The following is a 12,915-nucleotide window of genomic DNA, read 5'->3' on the forward strand; positions in this document are numbered from 1 at the left end:
AATAACACTCTTGGAGGATGCAAATTTATACATGCTTTTATTTTTTCTTCTCAAAATAAAAACCTCGATTTATTGCCATGATAAGTGCTAAAGCCTAAGTAAAAACTAAAGAACAAGAAAATAGGGAAGTAAGAAAATAGTTAAGTCCATTAGTCAAGTTTTTCATTTTTGTGCAGGTCCTTTACTTACAGTCAGCTGGCCCTCCACATGATGTAAACAGGTCTTACCAGCGGGAGCATGCGACCTGAATTTCTGCAAGATCCGATAAAAAGTGTGGACCAATATTTTTGGACTATATATTGGACCAATATTTTTGGACTATCACTTTCTACATTTGCCGATAAAATCATCATCTGCGTTGAAAAATCAGAGGGTTCTTCATTTATGACTTCTTCATTGGATGCATGACTTTCACTATCCTGCTGCATCCCCATCAAAGAAAACACAACAATCTACTGCCTGAGAAAGATCAAAGATGGGAAGCAATTTATGGCTGCAACAACTTCACATTAACTGCAACTACTAATGTTCTGTCATGAAATTCATTCATGGCCATGTAGTATTACATAGCAAGAAAAGAAAGAAAGAAAGAGGGTCTACTGTCTACATGATTAAAGGGCTCTTGGCTTTTCATTTGCTCGCAGCTTTAAACAAAGAAAGCGTGCGAACCCTAGGCTCGACTTCCTAAGCATGTACTACTATCATTCTGTGTATCCTTTTTTTAAGAGATCATTTGTGTTTTGTCACATACTTATAGCTTGCAAATTGTTAGCACGGCTACTTAATAATAAGGATGCATGGTTCCATTATCTCATAATGACCGTTTGGATTTCTCTGTTTTTCAAAAGTAAGTTTTTCAAATACAATGTTATATTGATATACAAACAAAAACAACTAAAAAAAATCTCGTACAAAAGTTTTTCATATACGCTGATACAGTAAAATTTTAAAAAAACAGCTAATTCAAAGGGATTATGATAAGAAAATATATTACGAGCTGTTGGATATACAGATGAATTATATGATGGAGGATTTGAATTGAATATGCATGTGGTTGATATTTGATGTTATCCAATTTTTGGAAGCATTGAGACTCAAGTGGCTGTCCTGTCCCATGAGCAAGCTGTTTGAAAGAGCCTAGTTTTGTGTTCCTCCTGTTCTTGTCACGTTCTCTAGTGTGATCAGGTCTGCACATGCCATGTCTTATAATATTCAGTGACATAACAGACTGCCTCTTGTGCATTTGCTGCTTCAATTTGTCGAAAAGCCTTAATCAATCTACTCTTCATGTTCCATCTTTATAGTTTATACTGCCTGTTAGACTGAACATTGGCCTAACTAGATATGATTAACGGTTTATTAAGCAAAAATAAAAAAAAACGTTGGCCTCAACAAAAAAAAAAAAAAAAATTCAGTTATAGAACATTCTGACCAGTGTGTGAACGTATTTTTGATCAATCAATCCTTAATTCGTATCCCATTATGATGAAATTTCATTAGTTGCCTTGAAAAAGTGTAACAAATTTTTTTTTTTTTTTTTTTTTTTTTTGTATTTTAATGCAAACTTCCAACCAAATCTTTTATCTAGCTGAGTAGTGAAAAATGTTCCAATCTATGTTTAGCTGAAATTGCAGGTGGATAGTAAATTTCTGCTGTTCTTTTTGGTCAGCAAATGAATATTTAACATTTGTGAAGAAACATTCACCGCTTGAAAAGGGTCAAATTCTGGTTTACTTTGTTGTTTACTTTGTTGACAGTATTAATTAAGTCAACATTCTTTGGAATCCCTAAACTTCCAGCAGCTTAAAGGAAAATTCTTGGTGTGGTAGAAGAGATTCTCGATTCCCAACAGCATAACTTATCGTTATCTTCCTTAAAAAACGAAAAAGAATGACAATAGAATTTTCTCATCTTGATTTCATGCGAATATTTTCTCAGTGAATCCCGAGTGCCATAGCGATGAAACTAATTGCAAACAATCAATATATAAATACATGCAGATGAAGGACGACTTTCCTCTGACGAAAAAATTGCGAGTGGAGCGAGTTCTTGAAATCTAACCTTAAATTTCTGATATAACAGATTTGATGTAAAGTTATGAGTAAAATTTTTTTTTTTTGAAGGCAAGTTATGAGTAATTTTCAACTAAAATTCTTTTATCATCAGGCAAACAACTCATTAATCTAGAGGTCCCGAGTTCAAGTTAACAAAGGAAAAAGTAGGAAATCACTATTGATCCTCTTAAAAAAACTGATAATAATTCACGCGCTTTGCACGTGAATATGCTTTCTCCAATATATATAAAACCTTTAATGTACTGAATTTCTATGTAAAACTTTGATTGTTGGCATAATATTGACTAAGAAACTGTACAATGAATAAAATTAAACAATTGCTAGTTGTACAAAGCGTTTATTGTATGCAAAGCAATAAAAAAATTTATTGTGCATTCTACAATTACAAAAACTCTGAAGATGGAAAATTATCATATTTCAACTAAGTTGTTGGCATAATATTGAATAAGAAACTATATATCATGAACAAAATAAAGCAATTGCTAGTTATACAAATTGTTTATTATATACAAAGCAATTAAAAGTTTGTTGTGCATTCTACGATTACAAAAACTATGAAAATAGAAAAATATCATATCTAAAGTCAGTTGTTGCATATTTTACTTGGATTGTGATAATAAGAAGAGAAAATTTTCTATAATGTGCATATAACAAAAGTTGAGCAAATATATGCTAAAACATTCTCATTCGGATATAACAAGATTTTATTAATTTCAATAGTTGTATACCTTGTGTGTTAGTATTTTTTTTTTTTATAATTATCAATATTTTTTTGAAGTTTTCTTAATCTTTTAATTTTTATTTACCCTCCCACCTCTCCCCACACCTTTCCCATCCCCAAGAATATAGTGAATTTAATCAATATAACATAATATGGTGAATTTAATCATCAATTTAACCATTTGTCTTCTCGTTAATCGCGATTTTCATCTAAACCAATATGTATATAAAATATAGTTAACTTTAATTATCACTGCATAACAATAAAATAATTAGAGATAATTTTGACAAATACAATAATTGAAGACGAGGGAAATGATTGGTGAATATAGTTGTAAATGGGCAGTCTTTTATTTTAATTACCAATAATTTTGAGATGTAATTTATTAAAACTTTTCATTTTTTTTATTTGTGGCATGATTCAAATGTAATAACTCCAATTAAAAGGCATGAGGGTAATTTAAACATAATAAAAACTAAAATCAAAATGCAGTTACACTCCCATTGTCAAAACTCATCATACTTGTTATATATATATATATATATATATATATATATATATAGTAATGATAATGAAAACAAAAAGGTCATTAGGCGTCCTTAAGGTTGCAAAACAAAGTATCCATACAAAGTCATAATATGATGATTAATATATAGCCAGCCAACTAAGTGTTAGTTTCAAGTCCCTTTCGAAGCACCAATTCTCTCCGGGAAGTAATGATTTTTTTTTTTCTTCCCTTTGTAGATGTGAACTAGACTCCACTACCGTAAGGTATAAACTAACAATATTAATGACACCAGGAGGAGTATCTACATACCTAGAAGTTATATAAATAGTAGTATCTTCCATTTCCTCTGCACTTCATTCAATGGGGAGTCAGAAATGGAAGAGGACGCAGCAGATATATCTTGAGTTGAGCTGAGGAAAATCAAATGAAGTGAAGAAGACATATTACTGTAAAAGACAGGTCATGCAAGGAAGTAACAGCAAAAGATTTACGATAAAAGTGAAGAGATAAAAGTGAAGCAACACCAAGAAACATTGGAATGAATATGTCCCCATCACGTCCTTTATCTGCAAAACCAGGCCCAGGCAACATATGTATATATATATATACAAGTATATGTCCAAATTATGCATGAAGAATGCAACTTCAGCAGCCAAATTATTCTGCAGGAATAGCAGAGTGTGTTTTGTCAGAATGCAAGAAGGGCACATGATGTAATGCAAAACCCACCACTAAATCCAATTCTCTATCATTCTTTACTTAAAAATCATTGGAATGCCACGCAAGATTTATGTCAAGAACACCTGCAACTCAGCAGCTACGTACCCAAAAGGCTATCGTAACATGTACTACTAGCACTCTTCTTGAACCCATTCCATTTTCTGAGCATGAAACTTGAATCCCCATTTTCTCAAGGTGCTAGTAGCCCTGCACCATGATTTGCTCATCATACCAGTAGTACATGAAAATCCCCATTCTGTTCGAGATTTTTAGGCCCCCAGATATTAGGCTAGTAGTGCCACTCCACTCAACCTAAGGGCAGACAAAACTTTCATCAATGATCGAACTCTTTACCCCACGCTATCCTCTGTCTTTATACTAGTCCTTCAGAATCAGCCCCCCTTGCTCAATTGCATCTACATTCTCAATACGGCCTTTTTTTAAAAAAAATAATAAATAAAGAGAAAAAAGACTAATTAATGATAGAAAAACAAATCAAAGATGTGTATTTGCAGCACCAGTAAATTCTGATATCATATGATTATTATTAAGATAAAAATAAAAATTGTTTGTGAGTCCTAAACCTTGAAGGTGGGGGGTGGCAGGGTGGTGGGTTCTTTTAGGCCAACAGTTCTCTCTTCTCATAATTAAAGGCACCCACCCCTTAGTCCTCAGTACTGAAGAAGCGAAGAAAAGCAACACCCCATTTGCCCACTACAGCTCTCAAAGCAATGTTCCGAAGCTGCTTTCTCCTCTTCTTCACATTCCTCTTCTTATCCATCTATCCACCCCAATTCCCCGCTCTGCCCCAATTACCCAACCCCGACCCGGCTCCAGTCCAAACCCAACCTTTGGCTCTCCCCACCCCATCTCCTCCCGCCACAATTCCAGCCTTCCCAGAAGAGTCCAACGTCGACGGGTGCCCGTTGGACCTCCCAGACGACCTCTTCTCCGGGGTAAAATCGGCATGCGGATCCGGGGCAAACCACCACCACGCCATGGCCGACCCGAATTCCTACTCGGGTCAGCTCCACCGGACGAGGTGCTGCCCGGTTCTTGCGGCCTGGCTCTACGCAGCTTACTCCGCGACAGCACTTCAGAGGGCCACCGGCATTGACAAGACCACCACCCCTCAGACGGCGTCGGCCCGTGAGGTTGATATGCCACTGCTCCCGGACGACTCAGAAACCTGCGTGGACAGCCTTGAAAAGGCATTGGGGAACAAAGGGGTAAATTTGGCAAAGCCTAATGAGACCTGCGATTTTGTCTACTGTTATTGTGGAATCAGGCTGCATCCCTTGAGCTGCCCCGAGGCTTTTTATGTAAATTCGCTTGGGAAGCTAGTTGGCGGTGAAAGTGTGAAGAAGCTGGAAGAAGATTGTTCAAGCAGCAGTAGTCTTAACGGCTATGCTGGGATTGCTGGCTGCTCAAAGTGCTTAAACACTCTTTATCTGGTACGCCGTCTAATTTCCCACCCTGCTCCTAGTATGTGTTTTTCAGTGTGTTTCTTTGAGGGACGATATGATTTTTCAGCTTTGCCTTTTTTTTTCACTGCACCGTGGGTTTTCGGAGAAATTGGGAAAGTTTGTTTGTTTGGGGGGATTTGCTTTTGCTTGCGCATGCCGTTTCCTGAGGACTGTGGTTGAATTTGAATCATGAATCTAGTTGCATTGCATTGCATGCATAGAAGCGCTTGTTTTCACGCGCTTGTGGTGGCCGGAGCCGCCGCTTACCAATTTTAGTGCACGATCAGTTTGACCAATTATTGTACACGACCAATGTGTATATGAACGTCAAAAAATGTACTTCTAATAGGATGTCTTCTCCGATGTAGAGTAGACAAAAGCGGATCACAAAATGTGAATTTTAATAGAAGCGGATTACAAAGGTGTTTTTTTTTATTGTGATCTTGGGTACATGAGCAAATTGCCATTTATATTTCAAAACTTCAAAAGAGGTTTATTATAACTCAATGGGGAGGTATTTAGCAAAAACTATTTTTCTGATGTTCTAATTTCCTTAATTCTCTTCCTCTTTCTAATTATGGAACTATATAGCGTCAAAATAGTAATTGTTATGATGGTTTGGTTTTAATGCCACTCTAGCCGCCTATACCTACTCCAATAAGTTCCCTTTGCTAACAAATAATACTAATGCTACTTCAAATTTCTCACCTACCCACTTCTTTAAGAGCCACATATTTCCCGAACCCTCATTATATCCTTAATTACACTAAGCAATCTATTGAGGTTTCCTAACTTGTTACATCTCTAGTAATTATATCCATTTGTATGTTAGTTAATTATTGCTCTTGCTATTCTCGCAATAGAGTAATTCATCTATAGTCTAGCAAGTTTTTTTAGATGGAAGGGCATTGACATATGGTTTTGTATTGACTTGCATTGGTAGCGCCATATGGTTTTGTATTGACTTGCATGAAGATCCAATAACTAAGTGATCTGATAGCAGAACTATTATATGGATACGAGAGAAATCTCCTCTGAGGAGCGGCTATGGTTTCAGTTCTTGAATTACTCAGAAAAATTAGTGCACTATCTTATTTTAAGAGCAAATGCGCTGACTGATCATATTCATGGCCAGGCACGGATTGATGAACTGATCTTGGGAGCTATAGATCCCACAAAATTCTGATTGATGAACTTGTGTTTGCTCAACGCAATATTAAATTCAAAAATAGCATTTCTCCAAAGTCAATAATGTGTTTGGTTATTGATGGCTTACCAATTGCAAATTGCACCATGTGCTAGTATAAATGTCAACGGCGTACACTGTGGAATCTGCTTCTGGGTTGTCTTTGTGATGTGCCAAAGTTTTGCTGGTCCTTCACTCGCACTGTTGTTGCATTACAAAATCTAATCTTCCTGCTTGAATGTTTATACAGCTTCTTGAATGCATTGAAGCATATCAAGGGTATCTTGTATTTCTTTATTATCAAGTGTTTACGTGCTGGTTTTTGTGCTGACTACTTAGTATCATTCAGTGCCTGATTAACTATTATACTGTCTGAATAAGTGCAGCTGAACGAAGACAAAGTCGGAAACGCAAGCGCGTTGGAAGACAGGACAAGCAAGATGCACAGCAAGGATTGCGAGCTTATGGGTCTCACATGGCTTCTCCACAAGAACAGAGCTGCTTACCTCCATACAGTTTCTGCTGTTTTGAGAGCCCTCATGTTGAGCACCGAGGGGACTTATCCACAATCCTGCACTCTCAACAGCGACGGCATGCCTCTTGCTGTTGATTCTTCGGAAATCAATGATCAATCTTCGTCGACACTTCTGCATAAATCCTTGTGCCTGTTCTTCCTGCTACTCTCTTTGTTATCCATCATGGTTGTTATGTGAGTCTCATCAGAAAGTATTAGTTAGTCTGCAGTCGCTGTCTGTACCTAAAATTGTACTCCTCGTTGAGTATATCTTCTGTACCAAATGTGCCAAATTCTTTGTACGGATGAGTGTAGTTTAGTGAAATTGTAGTTCTGGGGCAGTTTAACAAATGGTAAATAGGCAATTAAAAGTTGAAGAGATAATTAATCCTCTTTTGACCGTCTCTGGGTTCCTGCTGTTGCTGTACTACTCTCGTTAACCGGAGCAAAGTCTCATTTATTTGATCACGTTGTTTTGCAAGCCATGGGATGAAGTTTTGAACGTCTACATCTTGATATCTGAGGGTAGATTTTCAGTAGATTGATTTTCATCCATGGTAAACGGAAATTCTCCTCATGATCATTCACGTACCTCCATTTTTCGAGGGCAAAAGAAAGACGTCAATGCTCTACTTAAATAAGCATATCTATGAAATAAAATAGGTAGTTGAATGTGTTTTCTAAACACAAATGTTTCCGTTTCGATTGGCTTATTTTTCAAAAATAATTTTTTTCAGATACAATGTTATAATAATACACAAACAAAAACAACTAAAAAAACATCACATTCATACAATATATCAAATATTTCTAAAACATTCATAGTAAAAGTTTTTCGTATACACTGACTGTTACAATAAAATATTTCAAAAACAGCTAATCCAAACAAAGAAAACTTTGATCTACTAGAGGCGCGGAGCATTCCAAATATTAATAGTGTGTGAAAAAAAATGGATATAATGCTTGTTGAAGTACATCGTTATGAACAATTAGGCTCAAATTTTTTTCCGCTTAAGGAAAGCATTTTATGCATAATCAGCTGGAAATAAAAGGACAACACTTTCTTAAGCGCATAGTAGATAGTACAATTTGGAAAAAAAAAAAAAAACCTGGAAGCCTTTTCACCCGAAAAAGAAAAGAAAAAGGCTACCACAAGTACATGGGCCTTGAGTTCACATTTTTACAGCAAATGATGATGGTAAACGCAAGCCCAATTTGCTTGTGGATGAGTAAGCCCAAAGTTGGAATAGTCATTCGGAGCAAGGTGGGCAATTTCACAACCCAACAAAGCTAGCAATTTTTCTTGGTCAAACCCAAAAAAAAAAAATAAAAAAATCATTTTCATGTACAAGAAATCATTTAATTGGTGATGTGGTTTAGATGTTTGTGCCATGAGTGAGCATGTCTCTTTGCTTTGATGACCAAAAAAAAAGAATGTCACCAATTGCTCTGATGTCAAGCTATATATCTCTTGCTGCTTTTATCTCTCTAGTCATGATCGTCGGTGGAGAACTTGAGCAATTCTACACTTTGGTTAACATCTCCCTATGAGGGACTTACAAAATTAAATTATTTTTTAGCGTTGTGGTGCTTTTATTTTTATTTTTTTCTTTTTTCCATCTTTCAACTTTTAATCATTTTGTTTTATTACCCCTAGGCTAATTTCATCCATTTTGAACATTTTTCCCCATCATACTTTGTGCATCTCAGGATTGTAACTGGCATTCTTGGTGGCAGCACTACTCCTCAAGGTAAAACTTTGCAAATATCTAATCTTAATAGCACGAGTTAAACATGATAAAAGCATCTGGACCTGTCAATTAAAAAATGGAGAAAAATTTTTCAGCACCCATGCATGCATGCAACAGGTCAATAGCCATAGATTATCTCTTGTTTTTTTGTTTTTTCCCAATCTTTGCTTGTTTAATTTGAAGTTTTCACAAGATCATTCTTGATCTAGAGGAAAAATGGCTTTACCGCCACCCTTAATTTCTTGATCATGTTCATCCATTTCGTCCATGCATCACGTAACAAGTTAAGGAGGAAAGCAAAAATAACCTACGCATGCACTTGCACACACACACAGACTGATTCTTTAAAATATAGGTCGGAAGTGTGCCTCTTGTGCATTTCTCCCAAACTCCAATACCCTAAGAACTGATTTATATGTTTCCAAAAGGGCAACCGAGCTAATTAATTGTCACATCCCATTTTGCATGGACGTCAGAAAACTTCTGAAACAGGAACCGTAACCTCACTAAACCCTCAGCAATTAATCACTGATTAAATGTTTAGGATTTTGTTTACATCTTGGTCTTGTAAATTAGCCAAGTACATGAACCTGGAAAATAAGGAAAGGTGATGAAAGAGGCATTGGAGGTCAGTTATAGTACTTCATGTCTTCCGAGGATGGACACTTATCATCTAGAGCCACTTGTCAAATATACTTGAGATTACATTAAATTGTTAATTTTCCTTTCTTTAAAATTATACCAAAAAAATTGTTGCAATTAGAAGCGCAACACACGTGCATCCCATACTAATGTAGTAACATTTGGGAAAGTAATTAAATGTTGTTCATAATTAGGAATTGCTGAACGTTGGAATTAGGTAGAGTTAATTAATTGTACAGCATAATAATGACAAGTGTTTATTTTGCATATTTTTTGTTAATATTTTTGCATGTTTTTGTTTATTTTAGTCATTTTAAGAGTCGAAAACTAAGATTTTAGTTGAATTTTGCATTATGTGACTTGAGTGAGAAAAATCGCATTTCTATAGACCTAGGCTATTAAAACATCATGTTTTGTAGGTTTTAATGACTCAATCATCAATTGGAATGAAATGAGAACTATTTGGATGATTCTTGAATCTTGATGATATAAGATTGCAAAAAATTTTGACACAGACTTGATTTCCGAATATAGTTATTGACATGCCATTCAACTCATTGAAAGAAGCATTGGCGTCTCTATTATCTATAACAATCTTTTCTCTTTTTTTTTTATTTTTATTTTTTGCTTGTGAATTATGGGTTTTCTCCATTGATATGTGTATGTTGTTATTAGGATCACTTGAACATTTACCTCGTTGCCACTTTCAGAAGATACATCCAATCCATACAATGCTCGAAGGAAACGAAAATCAAGTAGGTTGATCTGTAGTAATAGTAAGAAATAATTAATTCCCACTGTCGATGGAGATTAAATAAACACAGTAATGGTATTAAATTCAATATTATAGATTAAATACATGTTCAAAAAACAAAAACAATCATTGTCTACTAATGGACAGAGTAGATAAATTCAATTAAGGGCGATTTAATTAGTATGCTTAATATTTTGAACGGGTTATATATATGAGTTGGACAGGTACATCACTTTAAAGTGCAAAAACTAACTTGAGAGAATATTGGGTCCTAGTCGTGATTGTCGTCTATAATCGTTTGCCAAGATGGAATGGCGATAAATTGAAAAGGATCGAATAACATTTGCGCAAGCAAAAACAGCTTTAGGTGAAGGAATAAGGAGTAGCAAGAATTTGCTAATTGTCATAGCGTTCACGGCTTCTGCGCAGTCAAGGGCTAATTCCTAAACCAAAATTCAAAATTGTATATAATTCCACGTATTAGTTATTAAATGGAAACAAGGGGATTCTGCCAGCTAATGCAAACATCAAGGCTAGGTGTTCACAAGGTAATCCCTCATGTAAATGCTGTGATGTCCTCTCAGAGACGACTGAACATATGTTGTTCCTATGTGTAGTCATGCAGAAGCTATTTGGAAAATGGCTCCAATTCAATGGGATGGGTTGGAAAGCTTGAGAGTAGAGGTGTCAAAATGGACGGGATGGGCGGGATTTGCTTGGGTTTGAGATGGAACCGAGTCATATGGGTTTGGGTCCAACCTTACCCATATGTGTTTTGGGACTAACTTGGGCGGGATCATTTTGGGATGGGTTTAGATTCATCCCGCCCAATACCCAAATTCATTTTCTACATATTTTTTTTTCCTTTAATTCATTTTTTATTTTTTATATAATTTTAATATTTTTGATTTATTAAATTTCTTTTAGTTTTATTAAATAAACATGCAAGTGCTTTATACTCAAGATTCCCACCAAAAATTGGATTAACAAATAAAGGAAAAGATAGATATACAGCCATATTCCAACATATATCAAGATGGCCAAGGTCCTTAGGATGTTGAATATTTATCCTCATCATTGTCCAAGGATGACAGGTCTAAACTAACTGAAATGCTGGAAATTCTTGTGGATAATGACTAGGAAGACTACTAGATTATATTCGCTGGTATGACTATAAAAATTGTTAAAGATAATTTTTGAATCTAAGACTCCGTTTGGATTGACTATTTTTTAAAAAAATAAGTTTTTCAAATACAATGTTACAGTAATATACAATAACTCAAGAAACATCCCATCCATATTAGTATATCAAATATTTCAAAAAAATTTTATAGTAAAAATTTTTCATATACACGGCTACAATAAAATATTTCAAAAACACCTACCAAAAACAGCTAATCCAAACGGAGCCCTTGCCATTTGAGCCCAATGGGTACCCAAGTATTTCCCATCCTTTCCCATTCATTAATGGGTATAGTTGGGATGTGTCCCAACTTAAACCCAATACCAAATTATAATACCCATCCCGCCCAAAGTTCCTTTGGGCATGGGTAGTCCATTGGGACTTGGGACAAATTGCCAGCTCTACTTGAGAGGAAAGTTTTGGTTGTGGTGGTCTGAGTTGGTGGAGGCAATAGTCAGGGAGAAGGGGGAGGAGCATATTACCTTCACAGTTAATCTACTATGGCAAATCTGGAAGGATAGGAATGAGATAAACTTCAAAGGGAAGGGTAGAGATCCGAGGGTAGTAGTACAGAGAGCTTTAACAGAATGGCTAGAGTATCAAGAGATTCAGGGTGTAGGAAGGAAGGAAGAGATGGAGATAAGGAAAAAAGAAGGGAAACAAGAAAGTTGGGTAGCCCCCGAGGAAGGATGGTCAAATTGAATACTGATGCTGCCTTGAATCAGCAGACAAAGAAAGCTGGTTGGGGTATTGTGGCTAGAGATTGGAAGGGGAAGCCGGTGGCTACTTGGGCCTATCCTTCCTTTACATGTTCAGCACCAATACTCGAGGAGGCATTGGCAATCAGATCTGCAATGGTTAAAGCTGCATTGGAAGGCTGGGAAAGAATTATCATAGAGTCAGATTGTAAGGCGGTCATAGATAAAATACAGAAGGATTCGGATGATGTGGTTATATCCACAATTTTGCAGGATATTAAGCTGCTAAAACATAACTTTGAGGAATGTTGTTTTTCCTTTGTTCGAAGGGAGTTCAACTCTGTTAGCCATAAGTTAGCTAAATTGGCTCTAAGTGTAGAGTCTGTTGTTGATTGGAAAACTTTTTTTCCAGTTTGGTTGCTTGACAGTGCGCAAGCAGACGTTGAGGAGCAGTTGCTCCAGGATGTGTAACTTGGTTTGTTGAATGAAATGTTGCCGTTTGGAAAAAAAAAAAAATGGAAACAAAGACAGGAAAAGTATGGTGTGCTTAACATGTCCCAATTAATCCTGAAAGCCAACGTTTATTTGTATATAATTAATTTCTATGCTCACTCCACGGTGAGCAAGTCAAATATGCACTTGAGCAATTTATTGCCCTCATTTAGGATAGGGACGTACAATTGAATGTCTCTAGTAT

At 35.9% G+C, this 12,915-nt stretch overlaps 2 protein-coding genes across 2 annotated transcripts; both read left to right on the forward strand.

The window, feature by feature from the left end:
* The first annotated feature begins 4,638 nt into the window (after nucleotides 1-4,638).
* Nucleotides 4,639-7,583, forward strand: LOC140005185 (uncharacterized GPI-anchored protein At4g28100-like). The gene is made up of 2 exons (XM_072045672.1): nucleotides 4,639-5,478; nucleotides 7,063-7,583. The coding sequence occupies exons 1-2, from the start codon at nucleotides 4,756-4,758 to the stop codon at nucleotides 7,387-7,389; spliced, it is 1,050 nt and encodes a 349-aa protein (XP_071901773.1). The 5' UTR covers nucleotides 4,639-4,755; the 3' UTR covers nucleotides 7,390-7,583.
* A 4,524-nt stretch (nucleotides 7,584-12,107) lies between these two features.
* Nucleotides 12,108-12,689, forward strand: LOC140005037 (uncharacterized). Its single transcript, XM_072045109.1, has one exon. The coding sequence runs from the start codon at nucleotides 12,108-12,110 to the stop codon at nucleotides 12,687-12,689; it is 582 nt and encodes a 193-aa protein (XP_071901210.1).
* Nucleotides 12,690-12,915: the final 226 nt, after the last annotated feature.

The sequence above is a fragment of the Coffea arabica genome, chromosome 4c (assembly GCF_036785885.1).
Source record: "Coffea arabica cultivar ET-39 chromosome 4c, Coffea Arabica ET-39 HiFi, whole genome shotgun sequence".
Lineage (NCBI taxonomy): Eukaryota > Viridiplantae > Streptophyta > Magnoliopsida > Gentianales > Rubiaceae > Coffea > Coffea arabica.

Coding starts and splice junctions, on each gene's coding strand:
- LOC140005185 (XM_072045672.1), top strand. CDS start 4,756: ATGTTCCGAAGCTGCTTTCTCCTCTTCTTCACATTCCTCTTCTTATCC. Junction 5,479..7,062: donor GCTTAAACACTCTTTATCTG/GTACGCCGTCTA, acceptor GAATAAGTGCAG/CTGAACGAAGACAAAGTCGG.
- LOC140005037 (XM_072045109.1), top strand. CDS start 12,108: ATGGCTAGAGTATCAAGAGATTCAGGGTGTAGGAAGGAAGGAAGAGAT.